The sequence below is a fragment of the Rhopalosiphum padi genome, chromosome 1 (assembly GCF_020882245.1).
Source record: "Rhopalosiphum padi isolate XX-2018 chromosome 1, ASM2088224v1, whole genome shotgun sequence".
Taxonomy (NCBI): domain Eukaryota; kingdom Metazoa; phylum Arthropoda; class Insecta; order Hemiptera; family Aphididae; genus Rhopalosiphum; species Rhopalosiphum padi.
Window position 1 is genome coordinate 78,611,121 of NC_083597.1, and position 27,840 is coordinate 78,638,960.

At 25.9% G+C, this 27,840-nt stretch overlaps 3 protein-coding genes across 6 annotated transcripts; 1 reads left to right on the forward strand and 2 right to left on the reverse strand.

The window, feature by feature from the left end:
* The first annotated feature begins 644 nt into the window (after positions 1–644).
* On the forward strand, positions 645–6,199 carry LOC132921473 (uncharacterized). Of its 4 annotated transcripts, none has more exons than XM_060984520.1 (13): positions 645–1,006; positions 1,070–1,120; positions 1,535–1,662; positions 1,726–1,889; positions 2,398–2,528; positions 2,604–2,763; positions 2,857–2,977; positions 3,052–3,164; positions 3,239–3,374; positions 5,118–5,208; positions 5,359–5,435; positions 5,488–5,712; positions 5,771–6,199. In XM_060984520.1, the coding sequence occupies exons 3-13, from the start codon at positions 1,540–1,542 to the stop codon at positions 5,909–5,911; spliced, it is 1,482 nt and encodes a 493-aa protein (XP_060840503.1). In that variant the 5' UTR covers positions 645–1,006; positions 1,070–1,120; positions 1,535–1,539; the 3' UTR covers positions 5,912–6,199. The 4 variants fall into 4 exon arrangements, with proteins under 4 accessions (XP_060840503.1, XP_060840498.1, XP_060840511.1 ...); XM_060984515.1 differs by having other exon boundaries at positions 1,538–1,662; XM_060984528.1 differs by having other exon boundaries at positions 1,074–1,120; positions 1,538–1,662.
* On the reverse strand, positions 6,025–13,681 carry LOC132921463 (structural maintenance of chromosomes protein 1A). Its single transcript, XM_060984508.1, has 21 exons — positions 13,290–13,681; positions 13,088–13,208; positions 12,866–12,968; positions 12,646–12,794; positions 12,408–12,576; positions 12,090–12,302; positions 11,412–11,663; positions 10,886–11,314; positions 10,431–10,808; positions 10,110–10,232; positions 9,917–10,048; positions 9,785–9,850; positions 9,453–9,708; positions 9,208–9,389; positions 9,017–9,139; positions 8,814–8,947; positions 8,608–8,752; positions 8,150–8,329; positions 7,520–7,698; positions 7,250–7,427; positions 6,025–6,379 (listed from the first exon to the last, which is right to left on the reverse strand). The coding sequence occupies exons 1-21, from the start codon at positions 13,399–13,401 to the stop codon at positions 6,284–6,286; spliced, it is 3,720 nt and encodes a 1,239-aa protein (XP_060840491.1). The 5' UTR covers positions 13,402–13,681; the 3' UTR covers positions 6,025–6,283.
* A 1,639-nt stretch (positions 13,682–15,320) lies between these two features.
* Positions 15,321–27,763, reverse strand: LOC132928764 (uncharacterized). The gene is made up of 27 exons (XM_060993673.1): positions 27,436–27,763; positions 26,760–26,864; positions 26,545–26,694; positions 25,413–25,499; positions 23,506–23,610; positions 22,875–23,030; positions 21,469–21,561; positions 21,294–21,398; positions 20,684–20,845; positions 20,527–20,619; positions 20,353–20,457; positions 20,108–20,272; positions 19,678–19,815; positions 19,496–19,585; positions 19,309–19,435; positions 19,157–19,214; positions 18,904–19,079; positions 18,653–18,842; positions 18,343–18,534; positions 18,163–18,273; positions 17,653–17,780; positions 17,395–17,575; positions 16,976–17,327; positions 16,799–16,909; positions 15,909–16,022; positions 15,763–15,840; positions 15,321–15,698 (listed from the first exon to the last, which is right to left on the reverse strand). The coding sequence occupies exons 1-27, from the start codon at positions 27,532–27,534 to the stop codon at positions 15,525–15,527; spliced, it is 3,645 nt and encodes a 1,214-aa protein (XP_060849656.1). The 5' UTR covers positions 27,535–27,763; the 3' UTR covers positions 15,321–15,524.
* Between the last annotated feature and the right edge of the window lie 77 nt (positions 27,764–27,840).

Sequence of the window (27,840 nt, forward strand, 5' to 3'; positions counted from 1 at the left end):
CCAATTCGTGTTTAAATATACCTGCACACCAATACACCATATATGACATTTATGACAAAAATATTAGATTTAATGTGTCAATTTATCTGTCACATTAACGCTTACGACGCAATCGGAACACGGAAAAGGTAGGAAAAACATCGTTTACCTGCGTCTGGGACGCAATCCACAAACTCCAACCTATTCAACTTACCTTATTAGTTATTACTAACTGAAATATACTATCAATAAAAATACATATAAACATGTAATACAATATCATTAGAAATCAAAATTATTGACTAACTGACCGTATATATAGAGTCTATATATATATATTATATATAGAATATAGATATAGTCTTTATATGTATCCAACATAAATCTATGTATTAATATATATATATATCTATGGTATCCTACGACCTTATGTTCATATATGTACATATAGATATGTATATAGGTATTATAATAAATATAATAATAGTATAATATTGTATCATGTCATACGAAATTAAAAATAATACAGGTTATTATCAAATGTTTTGTCTCAAAACGTCAAAACCCAATGTTTATTTTATGCATAGAATGTAGGTAGATATTATATTTCATAATAGTTAAATAGGTTACCTACCGGTAAATGGAAATAGTAAATCTATAAATAATATTATATTATTTACTATCATTAGGTACCATTAAATTAACATTAATAAAATGCTAAACGCGGCCTGCCAGATATTTGGTTTTTCACGAAGAATAAGAAATTATTAATTCTACTGATAAATACAACTTATTATTATTTAAGTAATAACATACTGTACCTACCACTGATCTTGAGTCCACCGAAGGTGTTAATACCTACCAACCCTGCTCTCTCCCAGCTTAAACGCAACCGTGATTATTGGTATTTTGTTATTATATTTGTTTTGATGATGTCTGATGAACAATCGATATTTAATAAAATTGTGTTAAGTAAATTATTAAAGACCTCTTACACTCCATATGTGCAAAGACCAGTATAAAATAGGTATGTACATTTTTACATGAAAAAATAAGATAAAAGAAATGTAATACCTACGTACGTTTGAAGGAAGTCGGTTGAAGCGAGAAAGAATTCCTTGGAAAATTCGGTTTAATTAAGGTGCGTATATATATTTATTCAAGTATTTAGTAGGTATTTACCAATATACCCCGACCAGTGACCACAATAATTTTAGAACTAATAATTAAACACACAATACGTTAGGAAACGTAACAAGGAATCTAAAATGTGTATATCCAGTCTCTACAAACTAATATTATTTTCCAATAAGTGATAACCTTAATATTAGTAGTAATATCGTTAATTATAAGATTTAAAAAGAAAAGAAATTCTAGTATAGGTTAAGAACTATAAATGAGAATTTCTAAAATGCGTCGTTTATGTTTATGTCTCAATGTCTCATTAATATTCCAAAAAATGAATCAATCAGTACTTTCTTAAAATATAAAATTGATGTGTTGATAAACTTTTTAAAATTCAAAATTTAAATGGCACAAATATTTTTATTTTCAGCAGAAATGTCTGTACTTCAATATCAAGAAGATGATGATTTTGATGATGCATTTAAACATTTGTTGCAACCTATTGAATCAATTACAAAAAAAAATGAATGTGAAATTTTTCAATATGATCTTACTAAGGTGAACTTCAATATAAAACTATACATATTATATTTGCATTTTGTAATGTATATTTTATATTAGAAATTGAATTCTTACTCAAATCACTTGAGAAAATCTCCAAATGATAGTTCCTCAGTCTTCGTAGAAGCTGCTATAATCATTCAAAATATTTCACTTATTTATGAAAAAAAAGTTGACGTCACAATCAATGCCATGATGAAACTTATTGGAAAATTCCGATCTTAGTGAGTTATAAAGTAAATTTTTATATATTATCAAGTTCTCTATTCCATGTAATATTAATACATTTTCCCTTAAATTTTGAAAATTTATATTTAACATTTATGAGTTTATTCTTATTCTATTTTTATTACATTAATCAAAGTATTGATATGTTTTATTAATTCAATATTGTTTGGCATTTTATTTTATTGATATAAATTGTAATATTTGATTTCCATTTTTTTTTAAGATAACTTTTTTCAATTTTCATTTGCCGTCTTTTTTAGTAAGTTTTCATTTGGCATCAACATACGTACAACTGTACAAGCTTGTCAATACTCTTTTCAATATTAGACATTCCTACTTTTTTTCTTACTTATTTATTTTTGTGTTTGAATTTTTTATTTAAATGTTTTGAAATATAACTTCTAATTGGTAACATACCTAACTAATATAAATTATAATAGTTGTATTAATATTGTGATTTGATTCTAAATGTAATTAATACTAAGTATTTATTTGATATGACAGTCGATTAAATGAAAACATTGATCCAGATTATTATACAGAAAAGAAAGTAGGAAATAAAAAAAATAAAAGTAATAAAAAGGTCAAATATTATTCTTTTTTTGGGCCAATTGAAGGTCATCTTGTTAGAACATGTAAGTTGATATACTAATTTGGCAGTTATATTATAGTCATTAGTCAATAAATAATATGAAACTTAAATTATACAGTGAACAATTTTGACTGCAAACTAATAAATTTGGGCAATAAACCACGTGTAGCAAAAATCGTATTAAACACCAATATAAAAGTAGATAATAAATACAGTAAAATATTGCCATATATTTGTAATGAAAATGGAGAAAATATTGGAAAAAAATATGATTTTAAGTAAGAATATATTTTATATTACTTAATAAAAAAAATAATGATTATTAGGTGTTGTACTATTTTACTTTATTAATTTTAAATAATTTTTTTAAGGATAAATTTTCCTTTAGATTATGATTTGGCTGTAAATGAAGAATTTTATTGTCCCACTAAAGAAGATTCAAAATCTAAAAATCTTATCACATATCAAAATAACATTGACTCAATACTAACAGTACCTATATTATTATTAATATTAATATATGTTTTAAATGAACTACAATTTGTTTAACAATTATAATAATTTAGTTACCAATGAATTTATTGAATGTTGATGAAATACTACCAAGTGCTTCCAACTCAGTAATTTTTTATCAGAATATTAACAATGACATTTGCAGTGTTAATGACATTTTACCAAAGTAAATAAAATATATTTGAATTAATACTTATATTCTTAAGATGCCTTTATATAATATAATATAATATTTTATAGCCCAATAAACATATTAAATGTTAGTCAAATAACTCCAAATATTGATTTCAATGATTCAAGAACTCAAGTTTTAAATGCCAAGTGTAATTATAATATAGATAAATTTTATGTAAAAAAAAAGGAACGCCCAAAAAAAGTAAGCAAACATTTACCATACTAATGCAGAATCTAGGACATTCATTCTTTAAAATTAACTAATATTAATATTGGTTACATTATTTTTATGATAATGGTAGATTATTTAAAAATATATAGTAGCAGACATGAAAGGTAATTTTATTAAGTTGAGAATCTATTTAAGGTATTAACTATTAAGATTTTAAAATATAAATGTTTATTAATAATATACAGGGTCCGGCAAAAAAACCTCGCTTATTTAGAAATAGCGCTGTGCGCACGGCGTCAGCCCCGGCTTGACAGGAATCTTTTTAAGGGCAAAGTAAAATTTAAAATTTGTTTATATTATATTTAACTCTACTATTATATTCGTGGAGATCATAAAAATTGTATTTGTCGTAATAGTGAAATAAAATAAAAATATTTGTGTACCACCACATAGTTTTTATTGATTTATTTATCTGACTAAAACATTGTGCACTAAATGTCATAATATGTACCTTGTATGACTAAAGAAGTACTAAAGAGTCTATACTCTATACTGCAGCGGTTCCCAAACTGTGCCCCTAGGGAAACCGGAGTACTTTCTAAAGACACCGTGGTCTACGTAAAATTGGTTATCAATGAGTATTTTTTTTGTTCTGTCTTTCATGTTTTTCACTGCAGGGCACCATAGCTAAATTGGGTCCAAAAAAAGGCACCGCAGAAAAAAAAAGTTTGGAAACCGCTGCTCTATAGTGTAGACAATGGCCTACCGCCTATGGAAAATAAGAAAATTAATTTATCAATTATTACATAATTACACATTTATATATTACCTACTAAGTTTATATGTACAGTTAGACATAAAAACATGCATTAGGTATGTATTAATATAATATGTAATTTTATTTTTAACTTAAATAATATACAAGTACTTATGCCTAGCACATTAATGTCGTATGCACATTGCACATACAACTTGATTCTATTTGTATATACATCTTATACAGCTTTAAATTTACAATTATTACAATCAGAATGTATGTACTTACTATGTTAATGTGTCAAAACAAAATTAAGGGCACTGTTCAAGTATTGGGGCATTAATTCTTCCAGGCTCGACCGGGAATTAAAGTCTGCGCACGCCTATGGCTGTGTGAGTTTTGGTGGTGGTACAACAGTGGAGAGGGTATTAATGGATAGCGGTATACGTGCCATTTTTAGTAGATGTAATGGCGAGGAAACAAAAAATGAAATAAAAACCAACAAAAATAATAAAAGTAAAACATGATTTTAAAAAAAAAATTTTTAATTTTTAACGTGATCACCCTGTGATTATGTTCTTTGGGGATATTTAAAGGCACAGTGTAGCATTGGCCTCCATTACACTAGCAATGACACAAAAGTCAAAGAGTTATGGAAAACTATCAGGAAAGGCTTCGTGAATGTGTTAATAATGGAGGACACCACTTAACCGATATAATGTTTAAAATAAATAATTAAAAATGACATAATATTTATTAGTAAAAAATAAAAGAATTTTTTCTATTTCTTTGTTTATTTGCAACTGCCTCTTGAAATATGGGAGGTTTTTTTTTCTGGACCCTGTATATGATTTAACTACTGATCATGGACATTAAGATATAAAAAAAGTTATTTGATATTTGCTGTCTTAATAAGTACCAATGTACCAATTTGCAATATATTCCAATGCCTTTTAGAAAGTTAATCTAATTGAGATATATTTTTATTGTTTTATTTTAACATACAATTTTTCTAGAATGAAGAAATATTATTGCCTATGCATATAAATACAGAATTGAATTCCTTGGTTCACGATGAGAGAGTAGAAGAAACATTGGAAAATGGTGGTATGTTTTAAATTATAATTTATCCACTATCTCAAATTTTTTTCTTTGAAAAAGTAGTTTAAGTTAGATTTGATCGTTATTACTCTTGCCACATTATGGTTTAAATATGTCAAACAATGATAGTTTTATTATTTTTTGAACTTGTTTAAGAATCAATTGAAAATGATCAAACATATCAAAGAAATTCTATTGAAATGCAGAATTATGAAAAAAATCAAATGGAAACGGTAAGTTGATTTCAGCACCAAGAAATAGTGTATCATTTTTTATAATGTTTAGATGAATGAACAATTGGAAATGCAAAAACGAGTTCAAGAATGGCATGATAATCTTCGATCAATTTTGGAAAAAGAAGAAAAAATGATTGAGTTTGATGTGCACGAATACGGAACACGTATATTAAACTGCTTTGACTCTATTGGGGAACAAAAATTATTCAAAGATTTAGTAGGAGGGATTGACAAAGTAGAAGTTGCTAGATATTATCTGTCTTTGTTAATGATGGTATTAATAATTATTTTTTAGTGTATTCATTTAAATTAATATAACCCTATTATATTAGGTTAATACAAATAATTTGGAAGTATCAAATCATACTTATCGAAATGAATTATTAGTAAAACTATTAAAAAAGAAACGTCATCATGAAGAACTACAAATTAATATTAAGAATCTAGTGAACCAAAAACAAAATGCACTATGAATATTTAATGTACATTTTTTTTTTTAACCAAATTATGGCTATGGTATTAATTTAAAATAATTAGTTTTAATTATCTGTTCATATTATGTTTTATTATTTGACAAATAAAATGATTATAGTAGAACTAAAAGTAATTTTATATTTTTATATATCTTAATCTATTTATGTCTAAATAAATCAAGTATAGATATAATTTAGTGATTAATTAAATTAAGTATACAAAAAACTAAATTGTAATAAAACTAGTAAGAATATAAATGAGAAATAAATTTAAAAAATAAAAAAATAGTTAACTCATTGTGTATTTAAAAATCAGGTGGCATATGCTGTACATTTTCTTTTGAAGGTCTTGTCTGAAATATTTATCATAGATTAACGCAGAGAAAATGCTATACTTTCGTCAGTTTCGGCTAAAGGATACTCTGCAAGGTCCATCATTATCACTTTACTGATTAAACACTGCCCTTCCTAAAAATAAAATGTATATATTTAATATCAATTATTGTGAGCTTGCAATTAAAGAATGTGGCTAATGTGCAAAATTTTAATATTGATAACAATTTTGGATACTTGTTTGATTATTGTCCTGTCACCAAACATTGCCCAGCAATAATATTGTAAAATTGCATAATTTTATTAAATAACAATTTAAAAATATATAATAAATAATAATATAAATTGCTAAAATTAATTTTACATACAATATTTTGTAAGGTTAGGTTAAAACAAAAGTTGACAACATACTAACAAGATGTCGATTTCTCATTTTCTGAATGAATTATTTACCTAAATGGGAAATAATTATTTGTTAAATTTTCATCTATTTCTAATAATGAAAATGAGCAACCCTTTTTCTGTAATTTAGTTCTTGTTTTCATTATGCATATTTATATTTTTTATATTAGTTATTAATTGTTTACTACTTTATTAGTAGGGCTGGGATTTTAATGCCCTAAAAAACCCCGAAAAATATTAAGATCTGAATTAGTGGCAGAACGATAACAAACAAGCTCTTAATTTTGATAGAACTCATAACATTTAAAATATAGAACTGTAGACTTTAAACCCCCTGAATTATAAGAATTATGTTTACTTCAGAAATCATTACAGTTCATGAATCAATGTAATCAGATTGCAATAACCCGATAACAGGGTTTTAGTTAAATTTGTATCATTACAAGTGAAAATTTAATTTATTAAAAAATTAAAAAAACAATCTAGTAAATTCAAGACAAGTTCAAGTTTAAAAAAATGAAATCTGAATTTGCTAATTGTAAGTAGCCATACCACCCTATTCTGCAGATATCAAGAGCTTACTGTATAAATATAACTACTTACATCTGGACAGATTCCAACTAAAGCGTCCGCATGATGGAAGAATTCTTCTTTAAGAGATATGACAATGGTTTGTAAATTAGTTTTTTTCTGTAGAATGTAGGAAGCGACTTTCCCAATATTGGTATTGTCCAAAGCAGCATCTATTTCATCAAGTACAAAGAATGGAGCTGGCTGATAACTATAAAAAAATATTTGATTAAAATTTTTAATTTTAAAAATAATTATATTTATGGTTATTTATACAAATATATTGTGTGGTATACAAGTTACCTATGAATGGCAAACAACAAAGCTAATGCAGCGACAGTTTTTTCCCCTCCTGATAAATTGGACATAGGTTGGAAACGTTTACCAGGAGCTACACAATTATAGTTTATACCATCCAAATAAGGTTCTTCTGGGTTTTCAGGTCCCAAAAAAGCTTGAGCAGATTGATTTTTAGACAAGGCCTATCCAAAATAACAAAAATAAAAATTTTAATATTATAAACATAAAAATAATTTAATAAGGAGCGTTTGTTGATGTTGCTACAAACATCAAAAGACGACTGAAATGGGTTTTTAATTATTATAAATATCGCAAGTAAGGTTAGATTAGGAGAAGAACTGAAAACAATTATGAACCAAAATTAAAACAAGATAAATGATAAGTTTGGTTTACACCAATGGTCGGCAACCTTTTTGAACTCTCAAGCCACATTCACAAAATAAAAAGTTTGCAGGCCAAACAAAAATGAAAATTTTATATTCTTAAATTCTTTACTAGGAAAAAAATACTATCTTGAACTAAAATAATAAAATGTATAAAAAATTATTGTTTTCTAGAACTTAAAGCGGGCCGGATGCTTACCACCGGTGTACACCAACGCGTGTAATTAAGGGTTAAATAAATTAGTTTTACCTTGTATATCAAATCAATCTCATTTGCTACATGTTCAAAACATTCTGTGAATTTATTGTGTCTCTCTTTCTTAATACGCTCAAAATTCTGTTTAGCTTTTTTTGCACGAGTCCTGGCAGTATTGAACTCCCGGTCAGTTTCTTGCATTTTTTCTCTAGCTTGATCCAATTTTTGCATTGCCTATTAGACATATATTTTTATTTAATTGTTGAATATTGAATAGAAAAATACACATTAAAATAAATATAAATGTGTTACACAAATAATACAACAATATTGATGATTATTATACAATTTAGAATTTTCTCTGGAAATATTCAGGAAATACATAACAAATCAAGTTTTAATAAATGGTTAAGACTTAAAAGAATAAATAATTATAAATGTATACTTTAATTAAGTATTTATAAATAAACAAAAAAATCAAATAGTTATTTTGATAGAATCAATGAATTTACCTTAAAATTAGGGGCATGAATCTTTTGCAGTTTCATTGATTGTTCAGCCATAGTCTTGGCCATTTTATCTGTTAATTTTTTTATATCATCTAAATCTTCTAAATCCTTGAGATTATCAGGCAATGAAGAGTAATCAACAGTAATTCTATAAATGTGTAACACAATAAGAAATAAATACATTTTATTTAATGTTGTTAATAATTAACCTTGCTTCCTGATCATAAATCTCTTGTGTATTAGCTGTACTGTCTCGTCCTTGTTCTTCAGAGTTATTAACAGATTGTTCTTGAATAATATCTTCTAAATTGCCTTGTAATAACGGTATGTTGATGTCCTCCATCTAAATAAATTATTTAACATTAATAAAATTAAAAAAAAAAAATTTAACATAACATTAATTCTACTATACCCGACAGTGAGTTAGGATTGCATGTCGATCAGCTCTACGCATTTCTACTTTGTTCTCCAAGTTAGTCACCTGCTTTTGAGCTGCTTGAATATCTTTAGCAATGGCACCAACTTCTTTTCTTGCCTAAATAGCATAAGAAACGTTCTTCTCAACTGTAATTATAACTCAATATATAATATTTATTAACATACTTTGCTTATCACTTCATCCATTTGATCAACTTCTTGTTTTTTAGTTTGTCGTTGAGCTTTTAATCGATCTACTTCTTTCATATCCATTTCTATTTCAGACATTTGTTTCTGTTCTGCCTGTTTGGCACGTTCAAGTTCATCTTCATCATCGTGAACTGCTCTCTCCCAACGTGTCACATTGTCTAGATAAACAATATGTTATGATAAATATTTTACAATTGTGTGATCAGGGTTTTTTAACCTACTTTGTGTGTCTTTTGTACGTTCAAAATCTAATTGACTCATTATTCTATTTTTCTGATTTTCAAATTCCAAACGAATTTTCGCCCTCTCTTGCTGTGACCTTAGTTCACGTTCTTCGTATTGACGAATATTAGTCATGCCGATTTGACGACAAAAATCAGCAAACACATCATCCTCAACTGAATTCATGCGACCTCGCATAGATTGAATTTCAATATCACGTGTTCGCATTGTTCTTTCAATTTCTTCAATACGAGGCTAAAATAAAATATTAATTTAATTAATAATTTTACTTATATATAATACCTCAACTCTTAAGTCAAAAAATACTTACTCCACTCCCTTCTAATTTGTTTTCCAAGAATTTTAATTCCTTCTCCAAATCTCTGATTTGTTTAAGCTAATCAAGAAACAAAGTACAATTTTTATAATATGAAATATGTATTAGGTAATATTGTATACTAACAGTGTTTTCTTTATCAGTTTTTCCATACTTGAGTCTCATATCTAAACCTTTAATTTGGGAGTCAACAGTATTTAATTCAGATTCTTTACGTGATTTTTTCATAGCATCTCTCAATTCTTCAGATAATTTTTCCTAGAAAAAAAAATTAATTAAAATCAGTACCTATAGAAAAAAATATAAAAATCTAGTTTACTTTAGAAGCCTTCAATTGAGTCATATGTTTTTCATCCCAACGTTTTGCTTTACGAGCTAAATCCAAACTCCCTCCAGATATAATACCAGATTTTTGATAAAATGTACCATCTAAAGCTACAGCCTAATTAAAACATATTAATTAATTTTATTAAGATAATATTTTTAAAATTATTTTTATTCTTCAACTGGCTGAAGAATAAATTTGTTCAAAGAGAAATACAAAACTTAAAATGTTAAAGGAAAAAACAATAATATATTAATATGCAATTATTATTTTTTATATAAAAGTATAAATAATTTAAATTTGTTTTAATCTTACATCATATCTTCCATCTCTTTCAAGTTCATAAGCCACATGATTGGCATCTTCAGGAGATTCACATACTAATGCATTATTGGTTGCAAACAAAACAACTCTATCAATTTCTGGATCAAATTCCAGAACATCATACATGAGCTTGACGTTGTGTGGACGACTTATGTTTCGTAATCTCTCCTTAAGTGGTTTTGTTTGCAAATAATCAATGGGCAAAAATGTTTCCGGATCCAGCATATGATCCTTCAAATATTGAATGCACAAACGTGCAGTTTTCTCAGAATCTACAATAATGGCCTCCATGTATTTACCTAACACCTTTGTAATCGCTACATTGTAACGGTTACTAATAGGATGACACATATTGATCAAACGGTCATACTAAAAAGTAAAAACAATTATTTAAATTATTAAATTAAAACAAAAACATATTATTTTTGATTAAACAAAAAACTTACTACTCCTGGATATGCTTTTTTGAAATTTTCAACTAACTCTTGTTTCTTTTTACGTCTGTTATCGTCGTGCTTATCAACCTTAGCATCACCTAACTGTTCTGTAACATTATCCAAATCCCTTTGTAACTTTGACACTTTGTCCTTAGATGAACCAACATCTTTACGGAGTTCATCAAATAAACGTCTTTGTTCTTCCAATGCATTTTCACTAGATTTTATATGTTCAGTTAATTTGTCTACTCGTTTTTGAGCCTCTTCTTTTTCGTGAGTTTTCTGTTTTATTTTATTTTCAAGTTCTGATCTCAAACGTAACTCATTATCTAACCTGTCCTGATCAGCTTTTTGTTCTCTGTTAATTGAGTCTAGTTCTTGTAAAAATAATGCTGACTGTTTCCGAGCATCAATTTTTAAATTATTATACTCAGAAACCTAAAAATCAAAAAAGGAATAAGATTATTATCTCTAATAATTTATATTTGATGAAAAACCACTAATGACAAACTTTAGTAAGAAACTATCAAAATACCTGAGCATCTTCTAACTGTACATCTCTTCCCTGACTATGACTTTCCCCAGCCACTTGCTCTTCATAATCATGACGCCGTTTTTCAACTTCTTTAAGTTCAGCTTCCAATTCATCAATATCCTTCTTGTGAGCATCATTAGCCATTACTACTTCGGCTAATGATTTTTTTGCAGTGTTTAATTTCTTGCGTATATGTGCCACTCTTTCTTTGGACTTTATGAAAGATGGACGTTTTTTATTAATCTCTACTTCCTAAAAATTAAAAATCAATAATCATGTTAAATTTAATTAAAACAATAAAAAGTGTGGATCAGTATTGAAACTAAGTAATATTTCCATAAATAAATATTAATAGATATTAGAGATATGCACAAATATAAATTGAGTTTAATTTAAAAAAGCCATTTTATCCAGCAGTTTTTATAATAAACTGTGCTTAAATCTATAAAAAATTAATATATCTGTTATTTAGATATTTTTTCTATTCTTTATAACTATAGATAAGTATTAAGTACTAATTATGTGCACTATTGGTTAGTTTTTAATGTAAGTTATTAGATCAGATGGAATTAATATTTTATGATTATAAAAAAATTTCATCAAATAAAATTAATAATATACAAGAACAGTATAAAATTCAGTAGTCAGTAATATATGTAAATCAAAATTGTGCCTTACAATTTCTCTGATTTCTTGTTCGACTTTAGCCAAATCACGACTAGCCTTGCCTTGCTCTTTTTTCTTTTCCTTGACTACTTCTTCTGCTTTTTCCTTTTTACTTTCTACTTTGGCAACTTCTTTTTTACGGTCTTCTAAATCTAGTTCGTAGTTTTTTATCATATTCTCGTTTTGATACAGACGAAACAACTGATATTCAACTTCTTTTTGTGCCTAAAAGTATTTAAAAGTTATAATTTTCAATTATGAAAGTACTTATTAAAGTACCACAAATGTAATTATTTAGTTTTAGACTAATATAATATTCTTAGTATTTACTAATTCATCTTTGAGTTTCTGATACTTTTCTGCTTCTTCTTTTTCTAATTTTGCTTCTTTACGTTCAGCAGCAACTCCTCTTTTTTTCAAGTATGTGAAGTTAGTTTCTTCTTCTGCTTTCATCACCTCTGCTTTCAATCTATCATAGTCTTCTTTTAGTGCGCCAGAACTAGAAAATAAAGTTATTACATAAATAAAGAACGTATCTAAAAATACATAAATTATCATGGGTACTTACCCACTAATTTCTTCAAACAAAGCAGTTCTTTCTTTTGGATTTTTCATAGCAATTGATTCAACTGCACCTTGAAATACTAAGAAATTTTTTGCTTTCACATTCACGCCAATCTGTTCCAACTGTGCAAAATATTCTTGATTGGGTACTGACTACAATAACACAGACATTTATTTATACAATCAATTTTAATATATAAACTATTTAACAAAAAAATATATACATCATCATTGATTCGATAGTCTGATGATGATCCTTGCACAGTTCTAGTAAATCGTTTTTCAGTACCTTCACTATCCATTTTGAAAACTGCAGTTACACTAGCACTGTACAAAAAGGAAATATTTATATTAAAAAAAAACCTATTTAAAAATATAGATCACTATAATTACCAATTATTCTACTGATCAATACATAAAATAAATAATTTATTATAAACAAATACCTGCGAGAAACGGGTTGCCCAACTGAAGCACCATGTATGAGATCGCTAAGACGTTTTACCCTGAGACTGGTAGTTTTTTCACCCATAACAAAACTTATAGCGTCCATAAAGTTAGATTTACCTGTTGAACAACAAACAATGGAATTATAGTAATGTGAAACAATGCTTTACACTGTTAAAAAATTAGATTTTTCCTACGTACCAGAACCATTGGGTCCGATGACAGCTGTAAAGTTCTTCAGAGGACCAATCATATGATGACCCCTGTAGGACTTGAAGTTGTCCATTTCTATGCATTTTAGTACTGGCGGCATGATTATGATGGATTATTTGGCAACGATTATTTGAACATAATAAAGGTATACTCCAAACAAACGCAATCGCTCACACAAACAACACTATATACTATTATCAAATTAAATGATTTTGAATTATAATATAAATAATTAAAATTAATGAAATTGGTGACAATTGGCAATTATAATCATAAATAATAATTTATGTTGTATTATAATGAATATAATTTATCAAGAGAGAAAAATATTCAATAAAACAAACCTAAGCTCTCAAAAACACAGACGAACATGTAAAGATAACACAGAAAATAAACAAACACACAAACGTCAATTGGATTTTGATAACGTACAGCCAGAAAAAAAACAAATTTTACCCCTCCCCTGATTTTGTTTTTATTTAATCATGGCAGTAGCCACTATAATATAATTCAATTCCAGCTAGTATTCCGCTTAAATCTAATATCAACTTTGAACTTACTACTTTTAGTAAGAATATTAATAACTATTAACTAATATTGTATAATTTTTGTTGAAATTATAGTTTGAAAATTTAAATATTGTAATGCTTTTGTTGATTATCACTCATCATTTATCATTATAATTTTGAAATTTCTTTTATTAATTTACTATCATTAACTAAAGTATAAAATCATGATATCGATTAAACATAATATATATTATGAGTTAAAAACGATGGTGCAAAAAAAAACTTGCACAAATATAATGACATTCATTATTTAATATTTATTCTTCCGATATTTGCGATTTTACGTTTTCACGCATGCGCACAACACTGTACTTTACTGCCGCACCAGGCCACGCGTCGATTCTATAACGAATTTTTTTTACTACTTCTACATTTTATAACTTATAATATGTTAGAAAACCAATAAATTTTTTTTGTGTCTATTTTAGATTCTGAACGGAGTGAAGAATGTATTGATTTTACAACGACGTAGGTTTTTTCGTTACTTTTTTAGAGTTTTTCCTGACGCTTTTGAAAACTACTGAAAAATTTTGACGTCAGCCCCTCTTAGAAAAGGAAAATTCATCTAGTTGGTACTTTCAATAGTAAAAAATGTCCATTTGTTTTCAAAAGCGTCAGGAAAACCCATAAAAAGTAACGAAAAAACGAGAATTTCACCAGTTTTCGATAAAATTGATTTTTTTATTTTGCTGTAACTCAAAAAAGAAACATTATAAATACTTGAAATGTTCACCAAATGTTTATATTAGCGTTATCTATTTACGATTAAATTTTCAAAATATTTTGACTTCTTTTAAGCTACTAAATATTATAGCTATTATATTATAGAATATAGACAATTAAAATATTCGATTTTTTGAATTTTTTTTTTGAAATACCGATAACAAAAATCATCTCCATTCAGAATCGTTTTTCGTATATAATGATACCTATCATTGCATTCAAATTTAACACATCCATTATAATAGTGACCTACTCTCCATCTCTACTATACACCAGAGCGATACACTTGCCCACCCTTTTTTTATTTTAAAACAGTATAATAGTCACGTTCACAACTCCAGTCTCTAATAGTATATTAGTACTTAAAATCTAATAAATCAGTTAAAATTTAAACAAAATATATTAATAACAGGATTTATATTTGTAGTGAAAATTTCATCATTCGTCCTTTTCTAGTCCTACTCAGTACTCTATAATTTATTTGGTTGAATACCTATTTTGCTAATCAGTTTTAAACAGTCTTCCTATTGGCTTATTCTTATAAGTTATAGTAGCGTTCTGCTCGGTAGTTTTAATGACTAATTATTAAACCTATTTCGCTGCCTCCTCTTTTTAATCTCTCTTCACCTGCAATTTTTGAAAATATTTTAACGATTTTTTAAGTCGTTAATTTGTAACAATTGATTTATAATTTATATACTCAAAAATATGAAAAAAAAAATAATAATTCATGTGTAAATACGATTTTCAATTTATTAATATTTTAATAATAACCTAAGGGACAACAGAGGATTTAAAATTTTTACACATCAATATTTGATAAATACATTTTATTTATTTTATATTAAATATATAATACAATAAAAATAAATATTGAAAAATGTATTTCTTAGTAATAAATCATTAAAATAAAGATTTAGTTTAGAAAAAATTACATAGATATATCAGTCGTATCATCAAAGTTATCCATGGGGGTAAAAACTATTTTATAAAATGAATCAATGCAACTATCGGGTATTGCTTGAGATGGTGATACAAGAGTAAAACCACTTTGAGTACCAATAGCCAACCAACGAAAAGAATTAAAATTTTGATTCCAAGATACCTGTTGAAAATAAAAATATCATAAATTATACTTTATAACAATATATTAAAAATATTATTTTAACCTTGGTTATATTATCAAGAGGGTATCTTAACAAAGGTTTGCTGTCATCTTCATTGTTCAATTCACTTTCATTGAAAAACTAGCAACAGAACAAACACATATAACATTTTTGGATTTAGAATACTAAAATAAATAATTTACACTTACAAGTTTAGATTCAAGTCCAAATTTTTTAACTGTTTCTTTAAAACGGTAACCATCAGAATACTCTGATTGAGTATTATCATTAGACAATTTTTTTACCATCAATTGAAGTGTTGTCTAAAATCATAAATATCATATGCTACTGTTAAAAATATTGTAATGATTAATCCAACTTAACTAGCACATAATATCTTCATATTTTAACAAATAATTTCGGTAAAGTTTTATCTTAATTACTTCTAATAAATTCCAATTTTTTTTATTTCTCAAAAAATTTGTGAATAATATAACTGAAAATATGGAAATACTACATCAGTTAAATAATTCTGACAAAGACAAAGTAAAGTGCACATTATAAGTGCACACGTAAACAAATTTTTTATTAAGGGGATTCTATCCCGTGATTTTCTGTCTTTGTCTAACACACGTGTGATATAGTATTTTAGACATGTTTTTTGCCAAACATACCAATTGATCTAATGAAGCGATAAGAATTCTGAAAACATATTTGAATTTGCAGTCAAGTCTATTTGGAATCAACTTTTTCACAGCTTTGATATTTTCCTCCAAATTCCTAAAAGAATTATATTAAAAAGAGTAAATAAAAATTGCCGTATTTCAATTTTCGGAGAAGTTAAAATCAAAAAGTCAAAAATCTGGGAAAGTCAATTTCAAGTAGACTCGACGACAAATTCAAATCTGTTTCTTATCGCTTCATTGAATCAATTGGTATGATTGGCAAAGTATCCGTCTAAAATCCTATGTCGCGAGTGCATTAGACAAAAACAGAAAATCACGGTATCGAATCCTCTTAACATATTAGTACCAGATTTTAATTCTCTAAATAAAACTATCATAAGATACTAAAGACTATTATATTTTAATAAACTTACAGAGTTTCCCTTTCTTATATTATTAGTTTCTGATAGAAACAGTTTTTCATAGATAACTCCATTTTCATTTCCAGTTGCTATAACATTCATCCAATCCGAAGTAGAAACAGACTAAATAATTTGTAATAATTAATTGAGATAGTACATCTAAATTCATTCAAAAAACTGTATACAGACCCAATGAGTACTCTTTTGATAAAAAGCAGGACCATAAAAATCTTCCTCATCAATGTTTTTTGGTACGTCTCCAGATTTTCCTGCATTATTTGATTTATCTTGATCACTATACGTACTTGAATCAACAGATTTATATGATTCGTCATCACTACTTATATTGGATTCACGAGAAGTTTTTTTTTCATTAGTATCATCACAATTTATTTTTTCATCATTTTTTACAAGATCACAATTACCGAGTATTTTATTTTTATTAATTACACTTTTTAAAACATATAACTCGGGATTATAACCTTCAACGTCATCATCACAGTTTGAAAAATTAATAGTCCGAACTTTTGAGAATACAGGACTAATAAAAAATACATACAAATTAGTCAGTAATTATTTTTAATATTATTATGAAACCAATAACTTACTTTACAACTTTACTACAATACACCAATGTGTAACACTGTTGAAGCCAAGTACAATCAGATGGACAATAAGATTTCTTTTGAAAGATTGGATTTTCAGTAGACTTTAAATCCCATAAAGTTACATTACCATCAGTTGCTGAAGTAGCCAAAATTGAAGTATTAAAATAATTCATGGAAAGACCTTAAAAATAAAAATATACTATTTAGTATTTACAAAATAAATTAAATTATTTGTATAAAATTAAATAATTATCTAACCTGTTATACTACTTCTACTTGCTATGAAAGTATGACATGGATAAAGAATATCTTTATTTAAGAATATTGATTTAAAATTTATGTGGAACACACTCACAACACCGTTTGAATATCCACAAATAAGAGTTCTGAAAAATAATTTTAAAATGCAACTATCATTTTCAAATAAAATTAAAAAAATCTACTTCCAATTAACAATATTTTTTATCAGTTCCTTGTCTTCATTGTAAAATTACCAACTAAATATACTTTAAAATAATATAATATAATGGAATAGAATGTTATAATTTTAAAGTTTAGATGATTAAATTATCAGTACTCAGTGTGTAATGTTTAGAAATAAATCAGATCTTTCATTCTCTTATAAATTATCATAAATACCAAAATGCACAGTTGATATTATGATGTGAAGGTGAAATTGCTATTTATTGCTGAATGTTTTACCAAATTTTTAATTATATAAATGAAATATATCAAATTGTAAAAAATTCATAAAAAAGACATTCTTACTTGAATGGTGAAACAGTCTGCCAACAAACTTTTGTACATTGTACACCACCTTCAATCCATTCACATTCAAAATTTCTCGCTACTATATGCTTGGCCAAATAAATAGAATACCTAAGTAGGTTAATATAATATAATTAGTTTTTATTTAATGATAAATTTGTTATCCATTTAAAACAATACATTTCGGAGTTTTCATCCACAAAAGGCATAGCAAACACAGGACAATCTCCACAAGACGTACTTAATGCCAACAATCCCATTTTTTGTGGGGGTTCATAAGCTCCAGAAGGACACCATGCCATATCCCATACACCACCATACTCATGAGCTATACCATAAGACATATGTGGCGTAAAAGAAACGGATTCATTACTGAAAGAAACATTAAAATATTTATGAAGTAATATTTTAAACAATCACATAATATAATTGTATAATTATAATAAACTTGAATAGGTATAAAAATAAAATTCTACTAAATAAAGCTTACATAATATTCTTTAATGAATCAAACGCCCATAACTGCACAAGAGATGGATATTTGTAAATGCTCATCTCTTTATGTTCCAGATCTGGTTTAGGATGACATGATATTGCTAAAAACTGTGTTTGTACCTCTTTTGGAAGAGGACACCATGACATAGCCCAATTAGGACCACCAGTAAACAGCCAATGCATACCTAAAAATAAATTAAGGATTATTTAAAAATATTTAAAGCATATAAACTGTAAATAATATACCATTAACATAAACAGATTTGAAAAGATCAACACATATATGTTCATCATCTGAATTTAATATTTTGCAAGATTGTTGAATAGATGGTATATACTTCAGTGCTTCATCATTTTTTAAGAGCAAAACATCAGATTTAAAGTCTTTGTGACAAACATCCTTCCAAAATGTTTTTGTGAAACTAAAAAATAATGATTTAGATGTTACTAATGAATACATACTAGATTATTAATAATTAAGTTATAATTTTGATCTTACAAATTATAATAATTTAATAAAGGCTTTAAGTATATATTTCTGTGTACTTCATATTTATCTGTTTAAAAAAATGAATGACAGTGTATTAAATGTAAGAATCAATATATAATAAAATGTTTAATTCGATACATAAATTATAATTTATAACTTACTAATTGTATAATTGTCTAAACTATCTTTTTTTTTATTGTCTAAAACAATATCATGAACCTTCAAAATATGATCAACAATGTCACTGACACTAATTGTTATAAAATTGCACAAACGACACATAAAATCCTATAAAAAGGTAATTAAAATAATATATACTTTCTATATCATTGAAAATAAAAATCTTACATAATATTCAGTAATATATTTAGTATCTGGATGTAAACTTATCACATTTGGGGGCCGTCTTTTACGCCGCAATTTATAATCTCTTTTAGACTAAAAGAATAAAATACAATTAGTAATACATAAAAACATTATTATAAATATTCAATGTTTCTACTATTTAGAAAAATTACATTTCAGCTCACATTTTCATTTATGGTGAAGTCATTACCATTTTCTATATTATTCACACCTTTACAATTTTTCTGTTTGTGAGTTATTAATGATGATGGTTTAATTTTATTTCCACAGTCTTCACATCTTATTAACAAATGTGTTATGTCCTAAAAAATAATTTATTGTTTTATTTGGAGAAAGCAAGTTTTGAATGTTCATAATTTGCAAATCTCGTATAATTGTTTAATTGCTATTTAGGTTTTAAATAAAATTTGAATTAAAAATAATATATTCTTCATTACACTTAGTCTAAAAATTAAGTATTTTAAAATTAACTTATATTTAGATAATTAATACATGATAGAACTATTACAATTATTTAATAGTTAATACATAAAATAATAAATATGTATTCTAATATTTTTCTGGAACACTAATTAAATTAAAAGTATAACTTACATTAGGAGTTTTATTGCAAAATATTACATGACTAGCAAATCCTGAAATACTTTTCTTAATAGTTTTACAATCTTCACAACACAACTTAACTGACCGTTTACGAACAGCACTAAAAGGTATGAATTGTTTCAATTTATTTAATACGGTATCATAGTTTTCTAAATCCTAATAAAAAAAAAAAAAAATAAATGGCACATTATAACGATCAGTCTTATAATATTATTGTATAATCAAATTATACTTACTAGTATTACTTCACCATCAATCCAACATAAATTATAATGTTTAGAATAATGATTAGTACGATATTCATTAAAAGTCATTTCTTCTTTACAGCGGCCACAAGTCACCTTAAAATTAAACTTATGATTCAGAAAATGTACATCTATAATTAAGTATAATAATAATTATCAACTCACCATTGAATCGTCTCTTTCTTTTGTAATTTCTATAACAGATTTTTTAGTTATATCATTTCTATCTTCTGTTTCGTTAAACAGTCCCTGTTTATCCTATATCCAATAAATACAATAAAATATTTATTTAACACTTAATTAAATAATTGAACAGTTTTACCGGTCTAGATTGACATCGTTTAACATGACTAGCAAAACCAGGTACACTTTTTTTTTCTATCTGACACCATTCACAAATAAATTTAACTTTTTTTTGGCGTGCAGCATATTTTGGTAATTTTTGTCGTAGTAAATATTGTACAACATTCTCATCATCAAAATCCTAAAAATAAAAGTTTATTCTAAACTATTTAGATAAATACAAAATAAAGAACATATTTGTTATTAAAAAGAACAAAATTAACAGAAAGAATTAAACAGTAACATAAATAAGGTAAATATTTATCAAACATTTTTTAAAAAATTAATAATTGTTGAAAAATTCAATTTTTTTTTAATTACAACAAAATAAGTAACTAAAATTAATTTTGTTAAAAATTAAGACTTTTAAAATGTTTGTCATAACCTATTAGTTATCTTAAAATTTAAATCTATTAACAGTAATGTTTCAAAAAAAAAAAAATCTAATACATTAATTAATTACTAATTACTAAACAGTAATCAATAAACAAATGTATATTGTAAAGTGCAATACTATTTATTAGCCATAACTTACAATACCATATTATTTTAAATGTATATACATATAATTGGAAAAAAAAACTACTTACTGGTTTTTCATCACCAGTTATCCAGCATAGATTGTAATGTGTCGCACTATGTGTTTCTTCATACTCCTTGAATGTCATGCTTTTATTACAACGGCCACAAATTACCTTAATGAATAAGAAAAAAAAAATTAAATTAAAATTTATAATACAGTAAAAATACAAACAATATACATACCATGGAATTGTTTTTATTATTTGATTCTTCTTCATATCTATCTTCGTCCATAGGCTGGGAAGAATCAGTCTCATTAGGATGTTGAAGTACAAACTAAAAAAAGATTCATTTAAACAAAAAACCAATATACATGACAATTGTTTTTATAAAATACACTAAAGAAAATATCTCCAGTCTCCACTAAACGAAAAATATAGAATTATGAATATTTTTTATACGCCTAGAAAACAATATAAGTAAATAAAATCTGGTTCAATTTCAATTTTAGTTGATTTTTATTTAAATCCAACAAGTAGCATGACCTGTGAATCTGGTTACACTTGATGTGTACATAAAAGTTATCATAATGTATCGGGTGATGCAGATTATGTATAATTGTAATCACATTAACTGGCACATTAATAACTCGTTCAATAATTTTTTTGAGCTATGTACTAAACGTAAATGTTTTGTAACAAAATTTGCATAAAACGAGTAATTTAGTGGTCATATAGAGGAAAGGCAAGTAAGTGCAATACTCCTAGGTATGAGAATCTATTGGAAGGGGAGATGAAGAATTGTATTCTAAGTAATGATTTATAGCATGTTTGACAGATTTAGAATTCAGTTACATTTCCATCTGGAAATTTTTTGAGAGAAGAATTATGTTTTTGCATAGCAATATTTATCTCGGTCGCGTTACTTCAAATTTTCACAAAAATGTTTACTGAATTCATTATCAGTGATTATTCGTTCAAGTATAAATTATTTACTTACTGGTCCATATTTTAATTCTATTCTAACTTTTTTTCCCAACTCAAGTATTTATTACTGTCGAATTATTTTTCATTTAAAAATATAGTAGTGTATAATATTAATTTCCAACTTTTTAATCAAACAATATTGTTTAACCGTAGAAAATTTTATTTTTAAATTTTTAATTACTTATTGGACATTCTTTCTATTCTTTTTATCTTTTGAAATGTGTGAAAATTCTCTTCAGTTTTACTAATGAAAAAGGAGTATTACATTTATAAAAATGTTATTAAATTTATTATGTTTTTGCTTTTATTGTCAATATTGTCACTGGATGAAATTGTGACAAATACACGCTTTCTTAGTATAAACACTTTTATAATAATACTATTAATATACAAGTAGTATCTTCTATACATAGTCATATAGTCTATAATTGGTAGCAAAAAAATTTAATTTATTTAATGTTTTTTCTATGGCTTGATCTAGCAGTTACTTTGAGTTCACCAACTTTGAATTGAAACAACTGATAGATTGAGCCACATACCATCATATTGTTCACAATATAACAAGTGTCTTGCAGATTTTTGACTGATCCCAGCCCAAAAATATATTTATGTAAATAAAATTTCATAAATAAAAAAGGGTAATAGAGTTGAAAAAATTATTACCTTTTGTTCAATTGCACATTTTTTTACATGAGAAGCAAAGCCTACCACACTTTTTTTTAAATCTTTACACCATTCACATGTAAACTTTTTTTTAGCAGTAGAGTTTTTTAAAATTTCACGAAGTAATACAACCAATTTGTTCTCGTTTAAGTAGTCCTAAAAAATAAATATTCTATAATTATTTAACATGTAATTACATATATTACAAATTAAATACAGTGAAAACTCTTTATAACGAATCTGAAGGGACCAAGAGATTTCTTTCGTTAAAGAGAGTTTTCGTAATAGAGAGGGTTAAAAAAAAACATAAAATATATTCGATATTGATAATAATGGTATTATTACGATATTAAATGTAGATAATGAAAGAATGTTATCGTTCTTGGAAATTTTGGCATTTTTGTCGATTATTTTTATAATTTATAATACTTAACAGGTAAATTGTGTTATGAAACATAAAATATTGTTTTGTTATTGAGAGTGACTATACGTTATAGAGAATGAATTGACTAATGGGTTATAAAGCAAACCAACCATTATTACGTAATGTTTACGTTATATAGAGTTTTTTGTTGTAAAGAGTTTTGTTATAAAGAGTTTTCACTGTATTAAAAATAATCGTTAAACATACTATTTTTTCTTCTCCTTCTAACCAACATAAATTATAGTGAATATGTCTATGTTTACTTTTGTATTCTTCATATGTCATACTTTCTCCACAACGACCACATGATACCTAGACATTAATAAGTCATTAATATTTCAAATTAAAAGTATAAAGCAGAGGCGGGGATTCCACCATTTTAATATCAATTCCGCCCGATATTTGTTTATATTGATTCTACTGACTGTATTTTTTTTAACCATTAGTATTAGTATAGGTAAGATACACCTGGTTTACTATAAATTTTAGATTCTGAACGGAGTGATGAATGTATTGATTTTACAATGATGTGTGTTTTTTTTAATTTTTTTTGTGTCTGTCATCGCGTTTCGGAGTAGAAATAATGCATTGATTTTTGACTTTAGCCCCTCTTTAAAAAGGAAAATTCATCTAGTTGGTACTTTGGGGGGTCAAAAGTAAAAAATTTTCAATAGTTTTCAAATGCGAAAAACCATAAAAAAAACCCTAAAAAAGTAACGGAAAAATGGGAATTCTTACGCATTTTTTCGTTTTCAACAAAATAAATTTTTTTTTATTTTGCTGTAACTCAAAAACGATAAAATTACGATATATCACAATTTAAATATAGGTAGTAATATAATATATCCTACTAATTATTTTATACTGACAAATCATCTCAGTTCAAAATCGTTTTTTGTATACAATGATACCTGTCATTGCATTCAAATTTAACACATCTGTTATAGCCCCATCTCATACAGCAGAGCGAAACCCACTTTTATATACTAAAATCTATCAATTTTTTTATTTAAATAGTCTTCAAATTTTATATTAATTTAAGCCTTTTATATTTTGTTTTTATTAAAATATAAATAATTTACAAATATTAACCGGCGGAATCAATAAATAAAGAACTTCGGTGGAGTCAATATCTGACGGAATCAATATATAAAAAAGTTTCGGCGGAATCAATAAATTTTTTACAGGTAAAAAGGTCATTTTGGCACACTCGATATACACCCGCAGAGGCATACCCAGGGTATAGAAGTTAGGGATTAACCCCCCCACCCTGATTGACTTTTTTGCAGACTTTCAGAAAACAACTTATTAGATATTAGAGCTGTTATAAAGTTATTTCTTTTGATTATTTTTAATTAGTTATTTCTTATAAGTAATCGATTCATAAAACCCCTAATTTATATTTTTGGATCACCACAATTATTCATTTAAATGTATTATTACTTATAACATAATTCTCCTTCCCCCACTGAAAGTTCTTGGGCATACCACTGGTATAACATATTTAAATTTATTGTTGACTATATTATGGTAACACCTAATATTTTACAGAAGCTAAATGTAATACAAGTATGTACAATTGTGATTAGTGATCACTGTAAAAAAATTTGAACTATAATATTTTGGTATAGAATATTGATACAAATGTTAAAATGTGGAATTTAATTCAATTATTTTGAAAACTATTTATAATCCATAAAACACTATCAGATTAGTATTCATAACTGTGTTCAGGAGCACATTTTATAGGAAAAATACATTATTTTTAGAAACTCATGATGAAAATATATTCTACTATTCAATTAGTTTAAATACAATTTTCTTATTATTTCCAATACTTATACAAATCATGAACAATGCTATTATATATGTAAGTATTTGTAATATAATGGATTATCATGCATTCTACATGAAATGGATATAATGTATGAAATTTGGATAACCATAATAGGGTATTTCACTAAAATTAATGTAAGGAACAATCAGAAATATTTGTATTTCAATCACAGTTTGTTTTGATAACTTGAGTCTTGTATACTATAGCAAAATATTGCTAAAATGATCATTAGCTATATCATATAATATTATGTATAAATTTATATATAATTACTTACCATAGTGCCATTATCATGAGTAATAGACGATGTACTAAGATTAACATTAGTTTCGTTCAAAACTGTATTATTTGCATTCAACACAGGCTATAAAAGAAGAATATTTTTTAAATGTTGATGCAATACATTGTAAAAATATTTAAAAATGGATACATTTATATATCATAAAAATACAATATAAAAGTTATCAAGAAAATTTTTAATTTAACGTGTTTAAGTAGAGTTACCAAGAGCAAATGGTTTACTAAAATTTATTCTGATAAAAATGTTATGTAAAAAATATTAAATTTAAAGTAAAATCATACATTTTCAATACAAATGTCTTTTCGAATAATATGCACGTGCGGTTCTCAACCTTATTAGTTGTGCGGACCACCAGTTTTATAAAAAATATCTTTAAGGCCCACTAATGACTAAAAGCACACATATTATATCTATTTTTTTACCTATTATTATATTTTATTATTATATTACCTGTATTAGGTATATAACAATATATATAATAATATTATTTTAAATATATACATTAGTAATGTACTAATGTTAAAATGTTGGTCCACGGCCCAATTCCAGCCAACAAGTGGGCTGCGTCCCATAGGTTGGGAACCACTGATATACACAAACCTTACATGTCTTAAACATGTTAACAATTGATAAACCATTTACTTTCCTTACCTCTATGAAAACACATAAAAAAATAACAATAATAAGAATCACAAACATATAAACCACAGGATATAAACCAGTAACCTAACTAAACAGAAACTAAGCTTTAACTTTTAAAAATGGAAAAACTACTCTTAAAACTTAATTAGAAGTATAAAATAATGTTGATAATAATAATAAAAAAAAAGTAGTCTGATAAAAATTACTTAATTTTTATAATTTTATAAAAATAACTTTGTTTAAATAGACAATTATTACTGATTTGAATTAGTAATAAAAACTCCAGTAATATGTTTAAAAAATATAATATAGGCAATAACAATTTTTTTAAATTTTTTTTTTATTAAGTACCTCAAAAATAATAATACTATTGAAAATAGTTTGACATTCTATTCATAAGTTACAAAAACTTACTCGTTAAACTAACTAGTGAATGAAACTAATATTACATTAGATAAGTACTTACATTTTGTTTACATTTTATTAGATGGTTGGCAAATCCAGAAATAGTTATTTTAACAGCATCACACCATTCACATATAAATTTTGACTTTGTTCTAGAATTCTTTGTAGTTTTCTTTAATATTTCTTGAATTTTTGACGTATTTGTGAAATCCTATAAAATATAATAATATTAAAAACATTCTAAATTATTTTTAAATATTTATATTTTAAGAGTACAATTTCATCTTCTACGCCCACAATCCAACAGAGGTCATAATGAATCTGACGATGTTTTTCATATTCCTGATATAACATTTGTTTTTTGCATTTACCACAAGTCACCTAAAATAACAAAAAAAATAATTAAATAGGTATATTGTTATTTTTTATAATATTTGAGAACATTTATAATTTTATTTTTTATATATTTATCCTTTCTTTAATTCAATTCCAAATTAGTGTTATTACTAATTATAAAATATACCTAAAATTTAGTTTAAATAATAATATTAATAATTTTACTGGTTAAACAAAAGTAATTGATACTAGGACAATCATAGATATAAGTTATTTGATGGACAGTGTGCAGCTAATTAATAAACATGTTAACCTCAATAAGGATAGCAAAATATGAACTGAATAAAGAATAAAATAATTTTAATTTTAATAAAAATTATAATGCATGAAATAAATTGAATATTTTTTATAACTAGATAATTTGTTTATAAATTAAAAACAAAATTGAAGATGAATACACACATCATAATTTCATACAAAATGATCTCAATATGGCTAATACTAATACCTACACTAATTCAAATTGTATTTATAAAAGTAACATAGTATTATAAAAACTGTAAAACCCAACAAGTGACAATTATTGTAAAAATAATTTTAAAAAAAATTTTCTCACGACGGAATCATGACTGATTTTATTTGTAGACTCGAAATTCTTAACCGATCCTTGGTCGTCGTCGACTTCAAGTTTGACATCGATAGTATTACTGTCCATCACCGAGGTAATAAGTATACGTTCAGTTAACAATCATTACTAATCTTATTTTGGCATAAAGTTTCAAGATCAATTAAGAATATTCGGAAAAGATTTAAGGTAATAAGGTGTTGTTAAATTTAAAAAACGCCAATAATGCGAGAAATGAGAATTAGATTTTCCGAAAATTTAGACATTTGCAGTAGCGGTATCTGTCGAAGTGCCGTTTCAGTTATAGCACGATTTAAGATAGTATTATCTTAGATGATAAGTGATAACATTGATAACGACTTAAATTAAATTCATCCAGATAAAGAAAAAGAATCG